General features: G+C 47.4%; 1 protein-coding gene across 1 annotated transcript in view; it reads right to left on the bottom strand.

The window, feature by feature from the left end:
* GALNT16 (polypeptide N-acetylgalactosaminyltransferase 16) overlaps nucleotides 1-27,890 on the bottom strand; it is a 509,878-nt gene that overhangs the window by 174,005 nt on the left and 307,983 nt on the right. Inside the window, exon 3 of the mRNA XM_085627303.1 lies at nucleotides 10,251-10,349. Coding sequence (XP_085483429.1) covers nucleotides 10,251-10,349 — 99 coding nt within the window. The remainder of the gene's footprint in view (nucleotides 1-10,250; nucleotides 10,350-27,890) is intronic.

The raw sequence follows: 27,890 nt of genomic DNA, 5'->3' as shown, positions 1-27,890 counted from the left end.
AGCGCTTTAGCGCTGCTCTGGCGAGACTTACAGTAAGCGAGTTTTGGAAGTGCAAACGAGTGCTTTCAGGCCTCCAAATACAGTGCATGTGCGCCGGGCGCGCGCACCATTTGGCAGCCTGAAAGCACTCGTTTGCACTTCCAGATCCCCCACCATTTGGCAGCCTGCACACCATTTGCTTTCACTTTCGCGGCCGCACGGCCGCTTTGATGTTTGATCGCGATCACGATCACTTACAGTTTTGCGGCCGCACGGCCGCTTGTTTTGTTTGGCATTACCCACTTTCAAAATGTTCCCATGGGTTGTTTGGTCCGAATCGAAATGCACCCTCCACCTCCTAATGACTGACTAACATCTAAATTCGGCTCTTCTTTGCGGACACGAGAACTCATTGGTGCACTTCGAGTCTTGCCTCAGTCAAATCACTTGACTTTTTATTTTACATTTTACAGAATGATTTTCCAACTTTGCAGGATCAAGTCATGATAATCGTGCATTTTAAACGAAATCACTTGCTAAAATCGAAGACCCCCTCTTAAATCATATTCACCATCTCCTCTTTTCTGAGATTCCTTGTTTGGGGTTTGGGGCCTAAACACATGCGCTGTTAACATCTAGTGCTTGTGCACATATTTGATTCACTAAAGTACACGCTGTGTGCACCCATATACATAGTGCTACTGCCCGCCCCTTCTTCCTTTTCTCCTCCCCCTCCCACTTGCCTCACATTATTACGTAGTTCTCAAAAAAATCTTCTAATGAGGCCATAATTTTATCGCGCTCTGGAGCCTTACATGTTATCATGTGCTGTGGCATTATATTAAGCTAGTGCTAAACATTGCCTACTTCTCCGTAATCCTATTTTGTTTAGCAGTTTTATGCCGATTTTGCGTTGTATTAGGCAAAACTGTTGGGTCGTAGTCAAATTAGCTGCGTAATATTAGTACATGCAAGGAGCTTAATTTAGGGCGGCGCATGCCGAGACTCATTTCTTTAAGTTTTGTTTTTAGTATTTAAATGGCCGATTAAGTTTTGTTTTTAGCAAAAATTAAATGCGTTTATAAACCAATACTTTGAATACATATGTTAGAACTGAGAACCCGGAGATGTTCTTATGATGGGAAAAGCCTAAACATTGTGATAAAAGAATTGCCTTTACAAAAGCTGCTGCCATTGCTTAAACTGTTATCCTCTTCCTACATTTTCCGGTGCTTGTTTACTGCTGTCCTCCCTTAGGATGTTTTTACGACCACCTTTTAACTTGTCACACGTGTTTGTAGTCTCCAGACTTGTTAGAACAACAGATAAGGCTGTGGAATGGCTCCAAGACAGTGTCTACTTAGTTTCACCACAAACCCCCCACCCACTTAGCCTTAGGCTGTTTCTAGGCAGTCAGACGAGGTGTTTGTAAACAAGGCTGCGTCTACTCCATCCTTGAGGTAAATACTGCATACTCCTTTGTAATCCTATTTTTTTTGCCAAGTTTGCGTTGTATTAGGCTAAACTGTTGGGTCGTAGTCAAATTAGGTGCGTAATATTAGTACGTGCAAGGAGCTTAGTTTAGGGTGGTGTGTGCTGGGACGCTTAGCACTGTTTTAAGCTTTTTTCCTTTAAACATTGTAGGCACAAAAGGACTTATATTTTTAAGGTGCTTAAGCATGGAAATTTATACAAGCCCGTAATGTTAGCGCCGCCAAGCAGGGATAGGTTTGTTAGAAATTCTTTGGGGAATAGGCCTGCAGTCGCTTTGTATTTCCAGACCGGGACATATATATTTTTTGGGGCCTAAACACATGCGTCGTTAACATCCAAAGCCTGTGCACATATTTACTTCACTAAAGCACACGCTGTGTGCACCCATTTACATAGTGCTTCTCGCAGCTCCCTCTTCCTCTGCTCTCCCCCCTCCCCCCCGCTTGCCTCATCATTACGTAGTTCTCAAATAAATCTTCTAGTAGGGCCGTAATGTTATCGCGTTCAGGGGCCTTATATGTTATCACGTGTTATCACGTGCTGTGGCCTACTCCTCTGTAATCCTATTCTTTTTACCATTTTTATTATTATTTTTCGGTGTGTTAGGCAAATCTGTTGGGCTGTAGTCATATTAGGGCCGTAATATTAGTACTTGGAAGGAGCTTAATTTAGGGTGGTGTGTGTGGAACGCTTAGCATTTTATTTTAGCTTTTCTCCTGTAAACATTGTAGGCATGCAAATATTTTTAATTTTAAGGTTCTTTGGCATGGAGATATATACAAGGCCCTAATGTTTGTGCCTGTAAGGAGGGACGGGATTGTCCGAATTCATTTTAGGATAGGTGCGCATTCGCTTTGTATTTTGCGCCTGGGACATGTTTTTTTTGTTTGGGGCCTAACACATGCACTGTTAACATGTAGTGCTTGTGCACATATTTATTTCAGTAAAGCACACGCTGTGTGCACCCATATACATAGTGTTACTGCCTGCCCTTCCTTTGCTCTCTCCCCACCCCTTGTTTGCCTCACATTGTCACGTAGTTCACAAAGAAATCTTGTATGAAGGCCAATTAAGTCAGTATGCAGACGATATGTTTTAGTAAAACTGTTAAATGTACAGCTAGGTCAAATATAGTTTAGAACATGTGGCCTTTTAACTAAAGATTATCCAACTTAAAAAATGCGGCGTTAAAAAAACCGAAATGTTGGTACATGCCAACATGCTTAAAATGCACACTCGCCAGTTAAGTAAGTGTGCAAACAAAAGTTTTAAATTATTTGGAGGGTACACCACTGTACAGCGTGTATATTTCACACAAATTACAACAATAAACACTCTACTCCCTAACATATCCTACCAGCTGTAAAAATGCATTACCTTATTAGAAATAACTGTATGCAAAGCATTAATTATAATTACATGCGCTTTCGGTCTTTTGCTGAAACAACCTTACAAAACTTTATTACAGCCTTTTTTTTTATCGTAGCATTAGATTTTCCCAACTATAGCACAAATCCTTACATTGTGCATTACTGTTACTGCTACCACATCCCCCCTCAAACAGCATACCTTATTTTAGCAACAGGTCGCCGTATCCTGCAGAGCGATTTCTTTGATGAAAACGCCCACAGACGAATTCACACTCAAACATCTACATTTCACTAACATCCACCTAGCTGTCTGTAGGTCACTGGCGCCACCTAAATTAACATACAAAACTAGATGAAAGAACGCAACAATTGACAGGATCAACCGACTGGCATCAAAACAAAAACAAGCATTTTCAATGCAATAGGTCTCGCATTTGCAAAAGTGTAAGCTATTGGCATTGTTCATGACAATGCCTTTATCTATTTTATAAAACAAACACATAAATAAATGCCATTACCATTTACAATGCCAATAGCTAGTGTTGCATTATTATTAGCAATACCAACTGCTCACACTTTTATAATGCGAGACCTATTGCATTGCAAATGCTTGTTAAGTATAGAAATATATATGTTATCTATTTATTGTACTTGTTATTATCACCCGCAACCTTTGGTGGGAACATGGGCTTGTTTTGATCCTCCGCTATCTCAGTGGGAGATGTTACTTCTTCTTTTGCTACAAACTCACGGCCCATGTGTCTCTGCCCCCTGTCAATTATACATATTTCCTGTTTTTATGGCTATGAATTGTAAATTTTTAATGTACTTCTCTTATGAGATGTGTATATATTGTAACCTTTATGATTTTACATTGTAAAACCGAATAAAGTTTATGAATGAATGAGTGTATTGACGCTGTGGCTTCCAGGCTCTCGCTGAGGGCAGACAGGAATGCAGCATGGAGGATAAATGCTAGACCTTTTTATTTATACGTATTCTAGGCATTATCTTTGCATAGGTTATTGACTAGTACCCTAGACCACATAGCCTGGAGACATTTTTATGTCTTAGATTTATGCACCTTCCCTAAGCACATTTGGGGTCCGTTGGAAAGCCACGGGTTCTGGTTCCCGTGGATGCAGACCACCTTAGAAGTGAATAAACCCCTCTGTACTTTCTGTTCACTTGTCCAGATCTGCATTTTGTTAAGACAAAGCTACTTTGCCCAGTGGTTTAGTGCTAAAGCCATTACACATTACGCAAGTGGACATTCAAACTGGTGCCCAGGTTTCATAATGTAAAACTCTGGATTCTTTCGTACTGAATACACACATTATTCATTTTTGTTTTTATAAAGTACTGCAAACCACGAAGGTAACGTCAGAACACGTTACTCGTGCAGAAGTATGTAATTTAGGCGGTCATATGTACCATGATTGTTATTTTGTAAGTTTTTAATAGTATTAAAAAGTGTCATCACTTTTATTGTGATTTTATGCACTTTTTATGGATGATTGGAAGCCACCAGTATCAACATGTATTTTTAGACTCCGTAGCTGGGGCGAATAGATGTTTTATTTTTGTTCATTTTTGGTTTTCATTATGTATGGCGTGGTGTAAGCCCATCAATACAGATATTTAATCAGACAAGAGGAAACTCTCTTACATGAGACTGGCGCAGTCTCTCCTTTAAACTGCATGGTCTCTCTATGTAGCGCTTAGTCACATAGAAAAGATGGTGGAGGCACTTGGTAACATATCTTTATATAATGTATACTGTTCCCATTTATATTGGGTTTCTTTCAGAAAACGTAAGTGATATCTCGTTAATTTTCAACTCTGCAACTTTGACAATGTGTGTTTCGTGGCCTCTCTGGTGCGCCCTAGGGCAGTGTTAATCTCATCACAGCAGGGACAAAACCTTTTAAGTGATGTTTTTAAGATGGGAAGGCAATAATGATAAAGCAACAATCTTTTATGGCTGTTTATTTTTTATCTTTTGTAGGATATGGAATAGGTGGTACAAAATTATTTTATCATATTAATCTTTCCAATTTAAATGCAAGTGGGCTACATATTATCTGGCTATTGTGTTATATATTTGGTGTAAAAACTGTTAAATCTACTCAACAGAATGGAAGAGGTAATCTGGAAACTGATCTTAGTAGATAAACTTCTTAATAAAACACACATTGGCAAAACCAATAGGTCTCAGCAATTCCCAAGCTGTTGGCCTTGTCAATGTGAATGTCTTTTAGCCATGTTGTCTAGCAGCACATATGATGGTCAAAATGGCTGAAAGTTACCGAAAGCCCCAAATGACAGGATGTGGAGCCAATGCCGAGTCTCTTCGCCCCCCTATGTTGAGTTTATTGTCCTGCCCCACCTAACACAAAAAAACGCTACGACGTGGCCTGTGCTGGCCACATCATAGTGTTTTTTTCAGTGACCATCAGCCATGCTGAACAGCAGATGTGCTGCTAGACAACATGGCTAAAAGGCATTTGCATCAACGAGGCGAATACCTTGGGCATTGCCAAGATCTATTGGCTTTGCCAATGCTTGCTTGGTGTTGAATGGGTTTTGCTGAACAAATGTGGAAGTGATAGTGAGAAACAGTTGAGCTTTATAGTGAAGCAGGGATGTGGCATAAAGGCCAGAGCTGCTGACAGGGGAACCAGGTTTGAATCTCGGGGTTGACTCAACAATTTGCGATTCTGGGCAAATCACTTATGCTTCCCCCTACCTACGACAATGAATGTGTCAGTGTGCAATGTAACTGGTGAGCACTTAAGGAGCTTCAATACCATCGGCTGATGTTAGCGCTATGGCAAGATGGAGGATGGAACAAGTGCTCCAATACCATCAGATCATGCAAAAAAAATAAATAAACAAGTGCTGTTCGTGTCAGCTTTTAAAGAAATACATTCATTTATGTACACAAGCATGCATTTTAGTGGTATGTATGTGTACAAGGGAGATCGCCTGAAAACACAAGTACTCCTATGAAGTGCTTGAAAACAAAGAAAAAAATAGCTCCACAAACCGGGAGCAGTGTAAGGAAACATGTACTTGGTCCATGCGCTCTGGGAGGGCCAAACACAAGAAGAGAGCATGAAGCCCGCATGTCATGACGAATGGCATTGAAGAAAATGAGAGTGACGCTGAAGTTTACCAATGGTAGGAGATGAGCGGCCTATAAGCCCCCAGATAGAACACAACACGCCTCTTCAAGACAGCACATGCGCTGTTCAATCCAAAAATGCATGCCTTACTGACAAGCACCAATTTACTATCAACAGCTTTTCAAATGGGGTGTTTATCAAACGTAAGCAAGGCTTTGGAATAGATTCATTAGAGGTAAATGTTAGAAGAATTGTATACAGTCTTCTACAGAGAAATCAAGTATTAGCCAATAATGAGAGAGTAAAATGTAGTCCAAATACCTTTTTTGTGTGAAATATGATGATTTAAACTGTAGAAATGCTCATGAGAGTTGCAAATACTGACATTGCATGTACCTTAAAATGGAAAATTAAAATTACTTTAATTGAATGTATTTAACATGTAATATACTGCAGTTATGTGGAAACTCTAGTAAAACGTTTGCATTATTAAATTGTTTATTTAAAAAAAGGCTATTAAAATATTTTATCATAAAATAATATATATATTTTTTAAATGTATTGTTTAGACGGCTGTAAGACGTGTTATTGCATATAAATACACTGCTATAAAGATTGTCAAAAAAACAAATATTTATTTTTTAGTTATCATTTTTAACATTCACTTAAATGTATATTAATTGAAAGAGGTTGAAAGTAATAAAGTTATTTTAACATTATTTGCTGTGGAGTTTTATTTTAAGTCTGTGCCTCCATTATTTTGTATGGGAGGGTGTTGCAGTACCAGTGGTTGGCCATGTGTCGTGCTGGACTAGGACGCCAGGTGTTTTTTTTTGTTTTGGCTGTAGTAACTTTACACTAGTCGAATTGTTTACAGGGGATGGAGACATGCAAGTCTACACTTTGCAATACATCAACACTTGGACATGGCGAATAGCGAAAAGGAGTACATTTACTACAAAGAGTTAGAATAAATTTAGAGGCGTAGATTTCCTCATGCTTAAAGTTGCCTTTGAGAAAAGCTCCTCGGAGCCTCTGGTAATAAGCACAAAGGTCCCCCTGGTCGTAAGCACAAAGGCTGTAATGCTTTGGGGGTTTGAGTTCAAGCAAACTGCACTAGTCTCTTCACAACTCATTGAACAGACTTCTTACACAAAGCAAACATCAACTGGCTCACCGGCTGCAAGCGCACGTCCTAATAATGATTAATTATACATTATTGCTCTGTGGGATCACCTCATGCTTAAGTGTATTTCCTTTTTCTTCTTTGTCATAGCCACAGGGGAGGGGGATTGAGGTGGCGGCTTGTTTTGTTAATAGATTGTGTAAGTGCTACCAACCTGGTGGGTGGCTTCATAGCGCAGGTTACATGGTATTTTGAAATCTAAAGTCATTATTTGGGTTATAGTCGCTGGGTAGAGGGGTTGAATATGCACAAGGCAACACTGGGATGGGGTGACTTCTGAGGGCGTCACACAGCCTGGTTCCCTTGTACAGTGGTGGGTGTTGAGGAGGGCTCTCAGGCAGCCCGGCTGGTGGTCGTGGCCATTGTTGGCGAGAGCTGTTCACGCAGCTGGCTCACATGTAGGATGGTAGTGGTTGACGGGTGTTCAGGGAGTCTGGCTCCTGGGTATGGAGAGGGTTGCAGAGGACGGCTGTTCAGGCAGCCTGGTTATTCTGTAGGGCATTTGTTGGTGGGTGGGGCATGACAGATCAAAAAGCCTGGCTCCTGGGAGGGTGACAGGTTTTTGGAATGGTGGGTATGTTAAAGTCATCAGGTGGCTTGGCTGCTGAGTTAAGTTATGATTGCCGAGGGGCAGGACCATCTCAACAGCATTATAGGCCCCCCGGCAAAGCAGTGCACTGGGTCCTGCCTACACAACCAAACTGCGGGGAGCCGCCCTGGTTAAATTCCAGATTAGCATGGGGCCCCTATGCCGGTTGGGCTCCGGGGCAACTGTCCAGTGTGCCCATGCGTTAAGACACCACTGCTGAGGGGGTGTTCAGGGAAGCTGGCTACTCTGTAGTGCAGTTGACAGGAAACAGCAGTGACCGGAGAGGCCTGGCTGCTGGGGAGCATGGTGGTTGCTGTTGGTAGTAGGGTGTGGGTTTTAAGTGATGAGGTAGCTTAGCTCCTGAGTTCAGTGACAATTATTGAGGGGGTGTTTAGGCAGGCTGGCTGCAGGGTAGTGTTGTAGTTGTTGGGAAAAGTTGTTTAAATAGCCTGGCATCTGTTTCATGGCTAGAGTGGTAGGTGTTGAGGGTTCTTGGAGATGTTTAGGTCCTTTGTATGGTGGTGGTTGTTGATTGAGAGTTCAGATATCCTGGCTTCATAGCAGAGTGGTCCTTGAGGGGAACGTTCAAGCCGCTCTGTAGGGCAGTTGTTATAGGGAGGAGGGCTGGTCAGTGACCTGGAAGCCTCACTCCGTGGTTGTGTAACGGTTGGTGGGTGGAGAGGTGACTGTTGAAGGGTTTAGAAGCTCTATCTTGAATTATGTGGTGGTTGGTAACGAGGGTGCTCGGGTAGCCTGGGCACGGTGGTGGATTCTGGTGAAAGGCTGCTGAAGTGTTCAGGGAGCTTGACTCCTGAGTTTAGTGGTTGTTGTGGAGTGTGGTGCGCAGGTAGCCGTAATCCTGGTAGGTTGGTGGTTGATGAAGGGTGTTGTGGTCCTATACTTCACAGAGGTCTGTTTTTCACTTCAGGCAACTGACCCCATTCTCTTCATTCGGACGTCTCAAGCTGCAAGGAGGGAAGATCCGGCTGCAGCGAACTGTGTTACTCTGTGGTCATCGAGTGGCAGTGGTCAAACACCACTCTGCAGCACGCCATTTCCTTTCCATGCTGTCTGAGATCCTTCCCTTTGACTCCCAGAAGCTTGGAAATTATAGTTTGCAGAGCTGTTGTACAACCACCGGACATGGCTGCCAAGCTGTGCGCTTGCAGACATGCGCACGGTGGGGAATGTTGAGTATTGTAAGGAAGGTACAGCATTCGAGTTGGCGTGTATTGTCAATCACTGCTCAAGCGAGCTAGGAAGCATTTACGTCATTCTTCGCTTATTGCCTCCATAACCAGATGACTTCAATACAGGAGTGTTGGACACAGAGGTACCAAGGGCTCCATTAACAAATTAACTAGCACAATGGGTATATTGCGCTGCAGACCAGTTTGTCCCTGGGTTCTCCTCATAAAATATACCAAAACCATCACTATGCTCTGGTAATTGAACTCTACCCAGACAGCTTAACCCTATGCTGGGGGACCCAGAACCCTTCCAGGAGTTCTTTAAGCATGCCTTAGAGTTTATATTCAAACACAGAAGTCTCACTCCCCATGGGCCCAACCCTGTGAATAGAAATCAAAGCTTTGACCTCATTCACATACCCAAACCTACATAAATATATATTTTGGGGATGCAAAGTTCACAATGTAACTTTGTGCAAACCTTTCATACTGCTGGCACTGCCACTGCAACCTTTGTATAAAAAATCATTTAAGACATGCTAGGGACAAAAAAAGCAAACGGGTGTCTCCTGAAGCCACGACTACTTTCTGCAGTTTTTAATCATTGTCCCACCCTTGTCTTCTAAGAGGCAGAATACACCAGGAGAGAACATTAACTAGACTGGAATGAATGTGAACCTACCATCCGCAGAAGGAAAAAAACTAAAACATACTGCGCTCCCAGCACCACATTAATAATTAAAGTAAATTTAATGCACGACTTAGAGAACAATGCACTAGCGATCTATTAAGATTTCATGATATGTCAGATCTTTGTGTTCAACTAGATGTCTAAGACAGCTTTGACTCCGAGCTGGGGACTCTAGGCAAACTACCCCATGTATTCCCCTAAGAAAGGCAAATGTGAATATAATGTTGCCGAGAAGCCGGATGATCAAAATTGTAAAGCAATCATAGCTGACAAAGCTGCCTTCCAACCTGGAAGGAATGTGATGTGCCAGCAAACAAAAGGGAGACCACGCTTTCATGATCATGTAGCCCACCCGCGTTATTTCTCTTCACATTGTTAGGGTCTGATATTTTAAATCTAAAACATACGCATCTTTATTTACGGCAACTTTAGATACTATTGGATCTAAGCAATTTTGGTTAACATCCCCCAAAGCAGCCAGGACTTGATGGAAGTGTTTTGCAATGGACAGGACAATTCTGGAAAGTATCGGCAGGTCAGTCAACGTTTTGGCCTTCTCTGGACAGAAACACAGAGACTTCAGCAGGTCTGAAAGGTAGAAATGGAGGTGGAATCACTCTTACCTCTTTACAGTCCTGAGAAGGGTCGAGCGAGCTTCGTTATGAAAAGTGATGATGACAGTCGTGGCTGGCAGGTCTGCGTTGTAATGTACAGAACTGCATCTGCAATGCAACCAGAAAAATATACTTATTGACCAAACAAAGCATATAGCGACAGAGAGGCCAAGCCACGTTAGACAGTACTTCAACAACTCTAAAAACTGCAATGCAACCAGAAAAATATACTTATTGACCAAACAAAGCATATAGCGACAAAGAGGCTGTAGTAAGGTGAATATCTGACTATGGTTACCCCCAACTTTTTGCCTAGTGTCTAGCTGGTTTTTCGACTTAGTTGGCCTGAGATCCTGCCATTCAGGGTCTCAGGCTGTCTGCTCTCTCTTTAAAATGGACTCCATGTACCCTAGGTACATAACCAATTGGTAAGGATCACCTTATTGGACCCTGTATAGTGTACCCTAGGTACCCAGGGCATAGGTGTACCATAGGCCTCCCAGGGGCTGCAGCATGTATTATGCCACCCCTGGTCTGGCCTTCCAATCAGACACAACTGGCTGATCATTCAGCTTGGGCAAGGTCGTGTAATCACCCCTTGCTTAGATATAGTATACCTATATCTACCTTTAAAATAGACACATGTGTACCTATCAGCCACTCCTATGGCAGGCCTTAACAATCCTGGAGGCAGAGTGCTTGGTAACATGTGAGATGGTGCTCTAGCATGAGCTGAGCCTGTCTGCAGCTTTCGGAACCATGTCCTTATAGCTGTTCTATGATATAGCCTACCATATACTCTTAAAGTGCCTTATAATCTTAAACGGTTATGGTAACTATGGTTTGGCTTTATCAAAACATGTCGTGTAAGGTATCTAACACTTTGGAATAATACCCCCATACCATTTCTGGTGATGAGGATATTATTCCTCCCTTCTAGAGGGAGAGACATGTTAAAATCCTACTTTGCTGTTTAACTCTAACCAAAGCCTCAGCATCACAAAATGGATGCTGCTGCCACAGACACAAGTCTGACCTCCTGCTGCTGGGAGTGATCCCGGCAAGGGAGGCTTGGACAATGGGTTTCCTGCTTGGGGAGGTGCTAGCACCTCCCCAGACAGACTTTAGTGTATTGGGGCAGGGAGGGCTGAAAGGAATGAGACATGCCTGGGGCACACAAGGTGTCCCATGCATAGTCCAGTTCAAACCAGTGTTGGGGCACTCCAGCCCCAGTCCTGGCGCGAAACTGGACAAAGGGAAGGGGGTGTAACCACCCCCCTCCCAGGTCCCACCCATAAGGCATGACCTAGCAGGTATCCCAGCCCCCCAGATTAGTATAAGAGTGGGAGTTGGGCCTCAAGACTTTGGATTATCCTGAACCTGCAACTTGAACAGAAACTCTGGACCTTCGACATTCGACGAAAGAAGAAGACTGAAGAATCTCCCTTGTGGCCAAGGAGTGGCTACCCTGTGCAAACAGGCACCATCAAGAGACTACCCTTTGCTTTGCTCCAGTTCTACGAGGGACCGACTGCAGAGCCTGACCAGAGCCTTGACTTCCAGACTTCTCCGACCCTGATCCACATCCACAGCCGTGCTGAGATCCGTGGAGGCGACGAGAGACGTGGGACCGGCTACCTGGGAAAAGTGGCTAGTATCTTCAAGCGCAGCTTCTGAGGCACCCTCGAAGTTGTGCACCGGGGATTGAGAAGCCCCAAGCACCATCTGCACCGAAGATCAGCCCCCCACACTCCACGAGTCCTGCGTGGGGCCCTTCTGCATTTTCCTGCTTGCCGCGTCTGTCCGGTTGCTTGCCCGCTGGCTAGTGGCCTTTGAGACGACGCACCCTGAAATCTTCAGCGCTGGTTTGGCTCCTCCAGACTGGCTCCCGCTTCACTGCAAAGAAGAAGCACCCCAGACCTTCCTGGTCTGCACCAGAAGCAAGTCCTCCGTTCTTCGTGGGTTCCGCTTGCCAAGGCTTGGTGAGTCCTAGTCCAACTTCGCCGCCGCCGACAGCAAGAGCCTTCGTGGGACAGCTCGCCTCCTGGTCCTGGTCGTCCTTGACGTTCCCTGGTCCTCGTGGCTGCAGCGACAAGCTTCACCTTCACCTGCAATCTTCACGACATCGCCTGGTTCCTTCCTGGTTCCACGTGGTCACTGGCTAGTGAACTTGACTCTGTCCCTTCTGCTTGCAGGTATCCTTTCTTCCTGATCCCAGCCTTGGGATCCACCGGACACTCTTCACTGACTGCCTGTCAGCATCTTTCTTCAGGCATCCATAGGAGTCGACGACGAAACCCGACGCAACTTCACCCCTATGCACCCGCAGCCTGTGGGCTAGGTAACTTGGGTACTCCGGTGCTCATCAGGATAGTGACTATCCTAGTGTCTAGTTTTCCAGTCTCGACTTCCTAGCTACTCCGGAAGTGTCCTAAATCTACTTAATTCCAAACTGTACTATTTCTATCGATTATACGCATTACGCGTGAGTGTTTCCACTCTGCACCTGAATCCCGTGGGCCTCCCACTTCCTAACTGTTGCTAGTGCAGTGTAGCCCCAGCGATTCCCTAGGCCTAGGCCTATCCTATTTCCGTGACAGTGGTCCTTATACCACTTACTTAGTATATGGTTTGCGTGGCCCCTAGGGCCTAACTGTATTACTTACCTGTGTGACTTAATGTATGCATAAATAAGACTGTGTTGTACTTACCTCTAATCTCATAAAGAGTGCTGAGGGTTTGTCTAGAATAAATACACTTTATTTTATATATATATCTGTTGTGGTGTCCTTTCATTTGGTATTCAAGGGATTATATATGGTATCACAGCTGGCTTCACATGCCATTCAGAGTTTAGCCTAAGACTGCTCTTGTCCATGCTTCCACTAGGATAGCTGGTCTATAAGGTTGACTTTACAACCAATCACCATAAGGGTATTTGGACTGATATAAGGTGTACACTAGAACTAGTGACATCATACATCAGGCCAACTTCTCACATTGGTGAGCAGCGGCTGGGATCTGAGCTTGCTGTTGTAATACCATTGTAATCTTGAGATACTAAATTGAAAGATCACACAGATATTGTTTAGGTACATATAACATAGATTATAATACTTAAGTCCTACTGGACTTAGTGGTTGTAGGTTGAAGGGAGTAACACACCCTGACTACAACTACTAGAGAGGTTTAGTAGATACAACTAGTGTAGGTAGGTGCACACACCACACCCTCACTAGAATCATTCCCCTGGATGGAGATCACACTGATGCTCCCTCAGGAGAGGAGAATCCTAGACGGGTTCCCTCTAGGTATGATGCATTCACTTTCCAGGAGATGAGACAACTGTGTACCTCCAGGAGATTAAAACAGGGTTCCAACCCTACCCTTAGACAGCTAGTGGAGCTTCTGGAGGCCTATGATGCTGAAAGAGCTGCCCAGGACGGTGCCATAGCTGTAGATAAGGGTCTACCCACCACAGAGGAGTCAGATGGGGCTTCAGATGAAGAGGTAGACAGCCAGGGCCAAGTAGGAAGACTTAGCCAGGCTAACCTAAGCTTACATGGGAGTTTGCATGGGGTCCCCCCATGCAGACCCCCAAGTAGGCTTACACAGAGAAGCAGGAGGGACAGATCCCCTTCAAGGGAATCCATCCACTCCCATGTCTCTAGCATCTCTAATGCTTCCTCTCACAGGGGAATGACTTCCCCCTGAGAGAAAGGAGCATGAAGCCAGAATGAGGGAAGCTAATCTGAGGATTCAGAGGGAAGAACTTGCCCTTGCCAAAGAGAAGCTTGCTCTGGCCAGAGAGCAAAAATTGTGTGGGTCAGAACCCACTGGTGGCAGCAACATTCCTAGAGATAGGGATAGGTCTTATGACCATAGAAACCTAAGCAAGATAGTCCCCCCATATCAGAATGGGGATGACATCCACAAGTGGATGACTGCTCTGGAGAGGGCCTGCAAAGTACAGCAGGTACCCCAGAGTCAGTGGGCAGCTATCTTGTGGCTCTCCTTTTCTGACAAAGGTAGAGACAAGCTCCTCACAGTCAGTGATGAGGATGCTAACAATTACAAAGTCCTGAAGAGTGCTCTGATAGATGGGTTTGGCTTAACCACTGAGCAATATAGGTTGTTGTTCAGAGACACCCAGAAGACACAGACACACGACTGGTCTGATTTTGTGGATTGTGCCACTAAGGCTTTGGAAGGTTGGTTAACTGGCAGCAAGGTGCAGGACTATACAGGATTGTACAACTTGATTATGAGGGAGCAGATCCTTAGTAATTGTCAGAACCAGCTTCTCCATCAACACCTGGTAGACTCAGATTTGACCTCTCCCCAAGAATTGGGAAAGAGGGCAGATAAATGGGTCAGGACCAGGATTAGGCCTAAAAATCAGGGTGGTGACCAAAAGAAAGATACCACCAAGCCTCAAGAGAAGGGTGGGGATAAAACAAAAGAGAAATCTTCCTCAGGGCCCCAAAACTCCACACAGGGTGGTGGGTCCCAAGCTCCCTCCTCTACCACAGTTAAAAAGCCTTACTGCCATGAGTGTAAAACTCCTGGGCATTGGAAAACTGACAGCAGTTGCCCAAAGGCTAAAAACAAAACTGTTCCTCCAACTACTCCTGTCACACCACCTATTACTGTCAGCAGTAATCCCCCAGGCGGTGGGGGTGCCCCCAAAAATTTGGTTGGGTTTTCTTGGGGAACACAGGGGGACCCTGGCTTAGCCAATTCCCCTACAGCAGCTACTCTTGTCTGTGATGGTGGCATGGGGTTTGCCAACTTCACTGCCTGTCCCAACACTTTGGGTAGGTACAGACAGTAGCCCTACATCAATGGTAGAAAAGCTGAGGCCTACAGAGACACTGGAGCTAGCATCACTATGGTGGTCCATAGGCTAGTTCCCTCTGAGCAGCTTTTGCCTGGTTTCTCATACCAGGTAACTAACATTGATGGCAAACAGAACAGTCATCCCATGGCAGAGGTATGTCTCAGCTGGGGAGGTGTCACTGGCCCTAAAAGGGTGGCAGTGTCTCCAACCTTGCCCGTGGACTGCTTACTGGGGAATGACTTAGAACTCTCAGCTTGGGCTGGAGTTGAACAAGGCACCCATTCCAAAATGGTAGGCCTTTCAAAAAAGGGTAGTGGGGTTGTGCCAGCCACAACCCCTGTCCAAGTAGATTTCCTCCCTGAAAAGGTTGGAAGGGCAGTGGTAGCCACAGCCCAGGCAAAGACAGACTTCCCTGTAGAGACTGGCAGAGCTGTGACAGTCACAGCTCAAACACAAACTGAGTGCCTCCCTGAAAAGGTGGGCAGGGCTGTAATGGTCTCAGCCCATACTCAGACTGACATAGGTGTAGTGAAGCCTGAAACTATGGATCACTCCACACAAACAGAGAGTAGTGGGGAGGAAGAAAAGTCTCCCTCTCCCCAGACATTAGGAAAAGGTCAGCCTCCTCAGGGATCTGACCTCACCCCTTGTGAAGGAACTGCCCCAGAGGTAGCCAGGCCTGGCCTGGCAGAGCCTCTGATGTCAGTGGCCCCTTCCAAGGTGGGACCCAGTCTGGTGCAGGTAGCCTGCCTCGCTCTACCCTGCCTCAGTCAGCCCAGGGCTGCAGAGGTCAGGGAGGCCAGTGGACCCCAAGAGGGCCCCTGTCCACAAGAGACCCCCATCAAAAGAATGAGGATTGCCTGGCTAGTAGCCCTAGCCAGGTGATGGGTAAAAACATTCCTGAGGGATCCCCTTTACAGGTAGTTAGGGACCTCCCCCAGAGGGATTCTGTTGGGCACAGGCAAACATGGGACCTTAGGGCCCCAAACCTGACCTGTCCCTCCAGTAAGCCCACAAAAGGGACCCAGCCTCCAGCTTTAGGTAGCCAGAGGCTGACCCTGAGAGCACAGTGCAACTCAGTTAAAGAAAGAAAGGCATCCATGGTGGAGGATGATTGGAGGAAGCTGAGGCCTCACTTTGAGGACACTCACTTCAGTACTCCATCTCAACACCAGCCTTTTACTTTGCAAAGACACACCCAAGGTAGAGATTCCCTATGGCCTAGACCCTATGATACCTTTAGGATGAGGGATTGCTTAGTGGACCATGAGACAGGGGGTAACCATGCCAGTGCTGGTTCTTCCTTATATGGCCACTTAGGCAATATAGGCTTACCTGGTCAAGGACAGCCTTATCTCCTTTCGTTTGGGGGGGGGGGGGGTTGTGTAGGAAGGTGGATAACTGACTATGGTTAACCCCAACTTTTTGCCTAGTGTCTAGCTGGTTTTTCGACTTAGTTGGCCTGAGATCCTGCCATTCAGGGTCTCAGGCTGTCTGCTCTCTCTTTAAAATGGACTCCATGTACCCTAGGTACATAACCAATTGGTAAGGATCACCTTATTGGACCCTGTATAGTGTACCCTAGGTACCCAGGGCATAGGTGTACCCTAGGCCTCCCAGGGGCTGCAGCATGTATTATGCCACCCCTGGTCTGGCCTTCCAATCAGACACAACTGGCTGATCACTCAGCTGGGGCAAGATCGTGTAATCACCCCTTGCTTAGATATAGTATACCTATATCTACCTTTAAAATAGACACATGTGTACCTATCAGCCACTCCTATGGCAGGCCTTAACAATCCTGGAGGCAGAGTGCTTGGTAACATGTGAGATGGTGCTCTAGCATGAGCTGAGCCTGTCTGCAGCTTTCGGAACCATGTCCTTATAGCTGTTCTATGATATAGCCTACCATATACTCTTAAAGTGCCTTATAATCTTAAACGGTTATGGTAACTATGGTTTGGCTTTATCAAAACATGTCGTGTAAGGTATCTAACACTTTGGAATAATACCCCCATACCATTTCTGGTGATGAGGATATTATTCCTCCCTTCTAGAGGGAGAGACATGTTAAAATCCTACTTTGCTGTTTAACTCTAACCAAAGCCTCAGCATCACAAAATGGATGCTGCTGCCACAGACACAAGTCTGACCTCCTGCTGCTGGGAGTGATCCCGGCAAGGGAGGCTTGGACAATGGGTTTCCTGCTTGGGGAGGTGCTAGCACCTCCCCAGACAGACTTTAGTGTATTGGGGCAGGGAGGGCTGAAAGGAATGAGACATGCCTGGGGCACACAAGGTGTCCCATGCATAGTCCAGTTCAAACCAGTGTTGGGGCACTCCAGCCCCAGTCCTGGCGCGAAACTGGACAAAGGGAAGGGGGTGTAACCACCCCCCTCCCAGGTCCCACCCATAAGGCATGACCTAGCAGGTATCCCAGCCCCCCAGATTAGTATAAGAGTGGGAGTTGGGCCTCAAGACTTTGGATTATCCTGAACCTGCAACTTGAACAGAAACTCTGGACCTTCGACATTCGACGAAAGAAGAAGACTGAAGAATCTCCCTTGTGGCCAAGGAGTGGCTACCCTGTGCAAACAGGCACCATCAAGAGACTACCCTTTGCTTTGCTCCAGTTCTACGAGGGACCGACTGCAGAGCCTGACCAGAGCCTTGACTTCCAGACTTCTCCGACCCTGATCCACATCCACAGCCGTGCTGAGATCCGTGGAGGCGACGAGAGACGTGGGACCGGCTACCTGGGAAAAGTGGCTAGTATCTTCAAGCGCAGCTTCTGAGGCACCCTCGAAGTTGTGCACCGGGGATTGAGAAGCCCCAAGCACCATCTGCACCGAAGATCAGCCCCCCACACTCCACGAGTCCTGCGTGGGGCCCTTCTGCATTTTCCTGCTTGCCGCGTCTGTCCGGTTGCTTGCCCGCTGGCTAGTGGCCTTTGAGACGACGCACCCTGAAATCTTCAGCGCTGGTTTGGCTCCTCCAGACTGGCTCCCGCTTCACTGCAAAGAAGAAGCACCCCAGACCTTCCTGGTCTGCACCAGAAGCAAGTCCTCCGTTCTTCGTGGGTTCCGCTTGCCAAGGCTTGGTGAGTCCTAGTCCAACTTCGCCGCCGCCGACAGCAAGAGCCTTCGTGGGACAGCTCGCCTCCTGGTCCTGGTCGTCCTTGACGTTCCCTGGTCCTCGTGGCTGCAGCGACAAGCTTCACCTTCACCTGCAATCTTCACGACATCGCCTGGTTCCTTCCTGGTTCCACGTGGTCACTGGCTAGTGAACTTGACTCTGTCCCTTCTGCTTGCAGGTATCCTTTCTTCCTGATCCCAGCCTTGGGATCCACCGGACACTCTTCACTGACTGCCTGTCAGCATCTTTCTTCAGGCATCCATAGGAGTCGACGACGAAACCCGACGCAACTTCACCCCTATGCACCCGCAGCCTGTGGGCTAGGTAACTTGGGTACTCCGGTGCTCATCAGGATAGTGACTATCCTAGTGTCTAGTTTTCCAGTCTCGACTTCCTAGCTACTCCGGAAGTGTCCTAAATCTACTTAATTCCAAACTGTACTATTTCTATCGATTATACGCATTACGCGTGAGTGTTTCCACTCTGCACCTGAATCCCGTGGGCCTCCCACTTCCTAACTGTTGCTAGTGCAGTGTAGCCCCAGCGATTCCCTAGGCCTAGGCCTATCCTATTTCCGTGACAGTGGTCCTTATACCACTTACTTAGTATATGGTTTGCGTGGCTCCTAGGGCCTAACTGTATTACTTACCTGTGTGACTTAATGTATGCATAAATAAGACTGTGTTGTACTTACCTCTAATCTCATAAAGAGTGCTGAGGGTTTGTCTAGAATAAATACACTTTATTTTATATATATATCTGTTGTGGTGTCCTTTCATTTGGTATTCAAGGGATTATATATGGTATCACAGCTGGCTTCACATGCCATTCAGAGTTTAGCCTAAGACTGCTCTTTTCCATGCTACCACTAGGATAGCTGGTCTATAAGGTTGACATTACAACCAATCACCATAAGGGTATTTGGACTGATATAAGGTGTACACTAGAACTAGTGACATCATACATCAGGCCAACTTCTCACATTGGTGAGCAGCGGTTGGGATCTGAGCTTGCTGTTGTAATACCATTGTAATCTTGAGATACTAAATTGAAAGATCACACAGATATTGTTTAGGTACATATAACATAGATTATAATACTTAAGTCCTACTGGATTTAGTGGTTGTAGGTTGAAGGGAGTAACACACCCTGACTACAACTACTAGAGAGGTTTAGTAGATACAACTAGTGTAGGTAGGTGCACACACCACACCCTCACTAGAATCATGCCCCTGGATGGAGATCACACTGATGCTCCCTCAGGAGAGGAGAATCCTAGACGGGTTCCCTCTAGGTATGATGCATTCACTTTCCAGGAGATGAGACAACTGTGTACCTCCAGGAGATTAAAACAGGGTTCCAACCCTACCCTTAGACAGCTAGTGGAGCTTCTGGAGGCCTATGATGCTGAAAGAGCTGCCCAGGACGGTGCCATAGCTGTAGATAAGGGTCTACCCACCACAGAGGAGTCAGATGGGGCTTCAGATGAAGAGGTAGACAGCCAGGGCCAAGTAGGAAGACTTAGCCAGGCTAACCTAAGCTTACATGGGAGTTTGCATGGGGTCCCCCCATGCAGACCCCCAAGTAGGCTTACACAGAGAAGCAGGAGGGACAGATCCCCTTCAAGGGAATCCATCCACTCCCATGTCTCTAGCATCTCTAATGCTTCCTCTCACAGGGGAATGACTTCCCCCTGAGAGAAAGGAGCATGAAGCCAGAATGAGGGAAGCTAATCTGAGGATTCAGAGGGAAGAACTTGCCCTTGCCAAAGAGAAGCTTGCTCTGGCCAGAGAGCAAAAATTGTGTGGGTCAGAACCCACTGGTGGCAGCAACATTCCTAGAGATAGGGATAGGTCTTATGACCATAGAAACCTAAGCAAGATAGTCCCCCCATATCAGAATGGGGATGACATCCACAAGTGGATGACTGCTCTGGAGAGGGCCTGCAAAGTACAGCAGGTACCCCAGAGTCAGTGGGCAGCTATCTTGTGGCTCTCCTTTTCTGACAAAGGTAGAGACAAGCTCCTCACAGTCAGTGATGAGGATGCTAACAATTACAAAGTCCTGAAGAGTGCTCTGATAGATGGGTTTGGCTTAACCACTGAGCAATATAGGTTGTTGTTCAGAGACACCCAGAAGACACAGACACACGACTGGTCTGATTTTGTGGATTGTGCCACTAAGGCTTTGGAAGGTTGGTTAACTGGCAGCAAGGTGCAGGACTATACAGGATTGTACAACTTGATTATGAGGGAGCAGATCCTTAGTAATTGTCAGAACCAGCTTCTCCATCAACACCTGGTAGACTCAGATTTGACCTCTCCCCAAGAATTGGGAAAGAGGGCAGATAAATGGGTCAGGACCAGGATTAGGCCTAAAAATCAGGGTGGTGACCAAAAGAAAGATACCACCAAGCCTCAAGAGAAGGGTGGGGATAAAACAAAAGAGAAATCTTCCTCAGGGCCCCAAAACTCCACACAGGGTGGTGGGTCCCAAGCTCCCTCCTCTACCACAGTTAAAAAGCCTTACTGCCATGAGTGTAAAACTCCTGGGCATTGGAAAACTGACAGCAGTTGCCCAAAGGCTAAAAACAAAACTGGTTCTCCAACTACTCCTGTCACACCACCTATTACTGTCAGCAGTAATCCCCCAGGCGGTGGGGGTGCCCCCAAAAATTTGGTTGGGTTTTCTTGGGGAACACAGGGGGACCCTGGCTTAGCCAATTCCCCTACAGCAGCTACTCTTGTCTGTGATGGTGGCATGGGGTTTGCCAACTTCACTGCCTGTCCCAACACTTTGGGTAGGTACAGACAGTAGCCCTACATCAATGGTAGAAAAGCTGAGGCCTACAGAGACACTGGAGCTAGCATCACTATGGTGGTCCATAGGCTAGTTCCCTCTGAGCAGCTTTTGCCTGGTTTCTCATACCAGGTAACTAACATTGATGGCAAACAGAACAGTCATCCCATGGCAGAGGTATGTCTCAGCTGGGGAGGTGTCACTGGCCCTAAAAGGGTGGCAGTGTCTCCAACCTTGCCCGTGGACTGCTTACTGGGGAATGACTTAGAACTCTCAGCTTGGGCTGGAGTTGAACAAGGCACCCATTCCAAAATGGTAGGCCTTTCAAAAAAGGGTAGTGGGGTTGTGCCAGCCACAACCCCTGTCCAAGTAGATTTCCTCCCTGAAAAGGTTGGAAGGGCAGTGGTAGCCACAGCCCAGGCAAAGACAGACTTCCCTGTAGAGACTGGCAGAGCTGTGACAGTCACAGCTCAAACACAAACTGAGTGCCTCCCTGAAAAGGTGGGCAGGGCTGTAATGGTCTCAGCCCATACTCAGACTGACATAGGTGTAGTGAAGCCTGAAACTATGGATCACTCCACACAAACAGAGAGTAGTGGGGAGGAAGAAAAGTCTCCCTCTCCCCAGACATTAGGAAAAGGTCAGCCTCCTCAGGGATCTGACCTCACCCCTTGTGAAGGAACTGCCCCAGAGGTAGCCAGGCCTGGCCTGGCAGAGCCTCTGATGTCAGTGGCCCCTTCCAAGGTGGGACCCAGTCTGGTGCAGGTAGCCTGCCTCGCTCTACCCTGCCTCAGTCAGCCCAGGGCTGCAGAGGTCAGGGAGGCCAGTGGACCCCAAGAGGGCCCCTGTCCACAAGAGACCCCCATCAAAAGAATGAGGATTGCCTGGCTAGTAGCCCTAGCCAGGTGATGGGTAAAAACATTCCTGAGGGATCCCCTTTACAGGTAGTTAGGGACCTCCCCCAGAGGGATTCTGTTGGGCACAGGCAAACATGGGACCTTAGGGCCCCAAACCTGACCTGTCCCTCCAGTAAGCCCACAAAAGGGACCCAGCCTCCAGCTTTAGGTAGCCAGAGGCTGACCCTGAGAGCACAGTGCAACTCAGTTAAAGAAAGAAAGGCATCCATGGTGGAGGATGATTGGAGGAAGCTGAGGCCTCACTTTGAGGACACTCACTTCAGTACTCCATCTCAACACCAGCCTTTTACTTTGCAAAGACACACCCAAGGTAGAGATTCCCTATGGCGGAGACCCTATGATACCTTTAGGATGAGGGATTGCTTAGTGGACCATGAGACAGGGGGTAACCATGCCAGTGCTGGTTCTTCCTTATATGGCCACTTAGGCAATATAGGCTTACCTGGTCAAGGACAGCCTTATCTCCTTTCGTTTGGGGGGGGGGGTTGTGTAGGAAGGTGGATAACTGACTATGGTTACCCCCAACTTTTTGCCTAGTGTCTAGCTGGTTTTTCGACTTAGTTGGCCTGAGATCCTGCCATTCAGGGTCTCAGGCTGTCTGCTCTCTCTTTAAAATGGACTCCATGTACCCTAGGTACATAACCAATTGGTAAGGATCACCTTATTGGACCCTGTATAGTGTACCCTAGGTACCCAGGGCATAGGTGTACCCTAGGCCTCCCAGGGGCTGCAGCATGTATTATGCCACCCCTGGTCTGGCCTTCCAATCAGACACAACTGGCTGATCACTCAGCTGGGGCAAGGTCGTGTAATCACCCCTTGCTTAGATATAGTATACCTATATCTACCTTTAAAATAGACACATGTGTACCTATCAGCCACTCCTATGGCAGGCCTTAACAATCCTGGAGGCAGAGTGCTTGGTAACATGTGAGATGGTGCTCTAGCATGAGCTGAGCCTGTCTGCAGCTTTCGGAACCATGTCCTTATAGCTGTTCTATGATATAGCCTACCATATACTCTTAAAGTGCCTTATAATCTTAAACGGTTATGGTAACTATGGTTTGGCTTTATCAAAACATGTCGTGTAAGGTGTCTAACACTTTGGAATAATACCCCCATACCATTTCTGGTGATGAGGATATTATTCCTCCCTTCTAGAGGGAGAGACATGTTAAAATCCTACTTTGCTGTTTAACTCTAACCAAAGCCTCAGCATCACAAAATGGATGCTGCTGCCACAGACACAAGTCTGACCTCCTGCTGCTGGGAGTGATCCCGGCAAGGGAGGCTTGGACAATGGGTTTCCTGCTTGGGGAGGTGCTAGCACCTCCCCAGACAGACTTTAGTGTATTGGGGCAGGGAGGGCTGAAAGGAATGAGACATGCCTGGGGCACACAAGGTGTCCCATGCATAGTCCAGTTCAAACCGGTGCTGGGGCACTCCAGCCCCAGTCCTGGCGCGAAACTGGACAAAGGGAAGGGGGTGTAACCACCCCCCTCCCAGGTCCCAACCATAAGGCGTGACCTAGCAGGTATCCCAGCCCCCCAGATTAGTATAAGAGTGGGAGTTGGGCCTCAAGACTTTAGATTATCCTGAACCTGCAACTTGAACAGAAACTCTGGACCTTCGACATTCGACGAAAGAAGAAGACTGAAGAATCTCCCTTGTGGCCAAGGAGTGGCTACCCTGTGCAAACAGGCACCATCAAGAGACTACCCTTTGCTTTGCTCCAGTTCTACGAGGGACCGACTGCAGAGCCTGACCAGAGCCTTGACTTCCAGACTTCCCCGACCCTGATCCACATCCACAGCCGTGCTGAGATCCGTGGAGGCTACGAGAGACGTGGGACCGGCTACCTGGGAAAAGTGGCTAGTATCTTCAAGCGCAGCTTCTGAGGCACCCTCGAAGTTGTGCACCGGGGATTGAGAAGCCCCAACCCCAAGCACCATCTGCACCGAAGATCAGCCCCCCACACTCCACGAGTCCTGCGTGGGGCCCTCCTGCATTTTCCTGCTTGCCGCGTCTGTCCGGTTGCTTGCCCGCTGGCTAGTGGCCTTTGAGACGACGCACCCTGAAATCTTCAGCGCTGGTTTGGCTCCTCCAGACTGGCTCCCGCTTCACTGCAAAGAAGAAGCACCCCAGACCTTCCTGGTCTGCACCAGAAGCAAGTCCTCCGTTCTTCGTGGGTTCCGCTTGCCAAGGCTTGGTGAGTCATAGTCCAACTTCGACGCCGCCGACAGCAAGAGCCTTCGTGGGACAGCTCGCCTCCTGGTCCTGGTCGTCCTTGACGTTCCCTGGTCCTCGTGGCTGCAGCGACAAGCTTCACCTTCACCTGCAATCTTCACGACATCGCCTGGTTCCTTCCTGGTTCCACGTGGTCACTGGCTAGTGACCGTGACTCTGTCCCTTCTGCTTGCAGGTATCCTTTCTTCCTGATCCCAGCCTTGGGATCCACCGGACACTCTTCACTGACTGCCTGTCAGCATCGTTCTTCAGGCATCCATAGGAGTCGACGACGAAACCCGACGCAACTTCACCCCTATGCACCCGCAGCCTGTGGGCTAGGTAACTTGGGTACTCTGGTGCTCATCAGGATAGTGACTATCCTAGTGTCTAGTTTTCCAGTCTCGACTTCCTAGCTACTCCGGAAGTGTCCTAAATCTACTTAATTCCAAACTGTACTATTTCTATCGATTATACGCATTACGCGTGAGTGTTTCCACTCTGCACCTGAATCCCGTGGGCCTCACACTTCCTAACTGTTGCTAGTGTAGTGTAGCCCCAGCGATTCCCTAGGCCTAGGCCTATCCTATTTCTGTGACAGTGGTCCTTATACCACTTACTTAGTATATGGTTTGCGTGGCCCCTAGGGCCTAACTGTATTACTTACCTGTGTGACTTAATGTATGCATAAATAAGACTGTGTTGTACTTACCTCTAATCTCATAAAGAGTGCTGAGGGTTTGTCTAGAATAAATACACTTTATTTTATATATATATATCTGTTGTGGTGTCCTTTCATTTGGTATTCAAGGGATTATATATGGTATCACAGCTGGCTTCACATGCCATTCAGAGTTTAGCCTAAGACTGCTCTTGTCCATGCTACCACTAGGATAGCTGGTCTATAAGGTTGACTTTACAACCAATCACCATAAGGGTATTTGGACGGATATAAGGTGTACACTAGAACTAGTGGCATCATACATCAGGCCAACTTCTCACAGAGGCCAAGCCACGTTAGACAGTACTTCAACAACTCTAGAAACTACAATGCAACCAGGAAAAGATCCTTATTGACCTATTAAAGCATATAGCGACAGAGAGACACGCCACGTTAGATAGTAATTCAACAACTCTAGGAACTACCAGGACAGCTGCTTCTTTCGGTCTTGGCAAGGTAGGCTTCGGAGATGCAATGGAGGAGTTTAAATTGTGATGTCTTAGTGGTAAGTGTTGGCAACAGTATGCGACAGGCATTAAATGAAAATAAATAGACAATAATAACGCAAACGCCGTAATTTGAAAATAAGGCTTTACTTTCGGAAATAATGAAGAACAATACAGAACATTGAAACTTTATGCATTTTAGATATTTTAAAACCAGCAGCATTACAATAATTATACAGTAGAATGGAAAAGTTGCTGTGAGAGGAAATGTTTAAATAAGAGTATGTTACTGGTTAGAGGCTGTAGTGCAATTGATAAGAATAGGATAAGGGTGAGCGTTGCTAAAGGGAAGTGTTTGGGTGAGGGTGGAGCTTAGGCCAGGTGCCAGAGTGAGGGTGGAGCTTAGGTCAGGTGCCAGAGTGAGGGCGGAGCTTAGGTCAGGTGCCAGAGTGAGGGCGGAGCTTAGGTCAGGTGCCAGAGTGAGGGTGGAGCTTAGGTCAGGTGCCAGAGTGAGGGCGGAGCTTAGGTCAGGTGCCAGAGTGAGGGCGGAGCTTAGGTCAGGTGCCAGATCGTGCATTCTTCATTGTGGACTCTTCATTATTTACAATGTAATGCAAAATGACCAATTTGCCAATTTGATTTCTTCATAGGGTCTTTATCGTTGTTATATTTGGCCATTACAGCATTCTTCATTTTCTTATAGATTCAAGGTACTCCACGCACATACTATTTAGTTCCTTATTACCGACTGCATACTTACGTGTAGAACAGCCCTTTGTTTTTGAGTTGCTTCTAAAATGGTTGCAACAGAAACCGATAAGCAACAATCATGGCTGCCATAACAAAGGCTCAAATATTTCACAAATAAATCAAATCCCCATTTGACCAGTTGGGCAGAGATTGATCGCATCATTTCAAATGTTTTTTTTTTGTTTTTTTTAAATGTAGCGGTGCTTGTTGGTTGAGATTGAATATACCTATGTAAGCATTGGTATTCGTATATACAAAATCTAGCTACAAAGCTACTGTGCTCTGTACATCAAGAGGTGCAGGAAGAGGATTTGATGGTGTGTACATGACTTGGGGAGATGAATGGAAAATTCTTACTTATTGAGCCAAATGGGTGGTGGAAATTGGGGGGCTCCTTATCTACGGCGGATGAGGTGTTCCTTGAAGACAAATGCTGTTCTGCTGAAGCACACACATCTCACAGACTGCAAACTCATCCAAATTCTGCAGGTATTCTCCAAAAATTCTCTGTAAAGTGATAATTTCAATCATGTGTGTCACATTGCATCAAGACCACTTTATTGTTTGGGCCTTTAAGGTGGCTTTTATGGTCACTGCAGTATACCACACTAGGGAAGTACAAATTATGTTCAGATCCCAGAAGCTTTCCCCGGCTCTCAGACAGTTGGGGGTACCCCAGGGCTCGGCATTATCTCCACTTCTTTTTAATATCTATCTGCAACCCCTGGTGGAGACTCTAACTCATATGGACTGTCAGGTTTTTAATTACGCCGATGATACTCAACTTCCTATCCGGCTTAACAATTCCCGCCACGCTCAGGAGTCGGCCAAAAAGTTGCTCAGGTTCACTGTAAACTGGATGACGGCCAATTCTTTAAAAATAAATCCGGATAAGACCGAAGTGCTTATCATTCCAACAAGGAACAGCCCCTGGTGTGATCTTTTCTGACAGCCGGTCGCTCCTCTCCCCTGCTCTGCCGCTTCCTGCCGCCTGCCTGCTACCGCCGACGCCGCTCACCACTGTCACTGCTGCTGACCTTCGCCTCCCGGTAGGTGCCGCCTCCTGCTCCCTGCCAGCCGCTGCCCCTTGTTTTCGCCCTTTTTACCGCCGCCGCTGCCCCTGGCTAGTTTCCCTTGCTTTCCCGCCGCTGACCCCACTGACCCGCCTCCCCTCGCAGCCCATTGGCCACCCCGCTCCCGCCTCCCAGCTGACCCCCCCTCCCGGCTCCTTACTTAAGGGGTCCGCGGTGGGCTGGTCAGTGTGACCCCCTGTGCCCCCACAGCCGGTCGCTCCTCTCCCCTGCTCTGCCGCTTCCTGCCGCCTGCCTGCTACCGCCGACGCCGCTCACCACTGTCACTGCTGCTGACCTTCGCCTCCCGGTAGGTGCCGCCTCCTGCTCCCTGCCGGCCGCTGCCCCTTGTTTTCGCCCTTTTTACCGCCGCCGCTGCCCCTGGCTAGTTTCCCTCGCTTTCCCGCCGCTGACCCCACTGACCCGCCTCCCCTCGCAGCCCATTGGCCACCCCGCTCCCGCCTCCCAGCTGACCCCCCCTCCCGGCTCCTTACTTAAGGGGTCCGCAGTGGGCTGGTCAGTGTGACCCCCTGTGCCCCCACAGCCGGTCGCTCCTCTCCCCTGCTCTGCCGCTTCCTGCCGCCTGCCTGCTACCGCCGATGCCGCTCACCACTGTCACTGCTGCTGACCTTCGCCTCCCGGTAGGTGCCGCCTCCTGCTCCCTGCCGGCCGCTGCCCCTTGTTTTCGCCCTTTTTACCGCCGCCGCTGCCCCTGGCTAGTTTCCCTCGCTTTCCCGCCGCTGACC

This window comes from Triturus cristatus, chromosome 9 (genome assembly GCF_964204655.1).
Source record: "Triturus cristatus chromosome 9, aTriCri1.1, whole genome shotgun sequence".
In the NCBI taxonomy this organism is placed as follows: Eukaryota; Metazoa; Chordata; class Amphibia; order Caudata; family Salamandridae; genus Triturus; species Triturus cristatus.
This window is presented reverse-complemented; position numbering and strand designations above follow the sequence as displayed.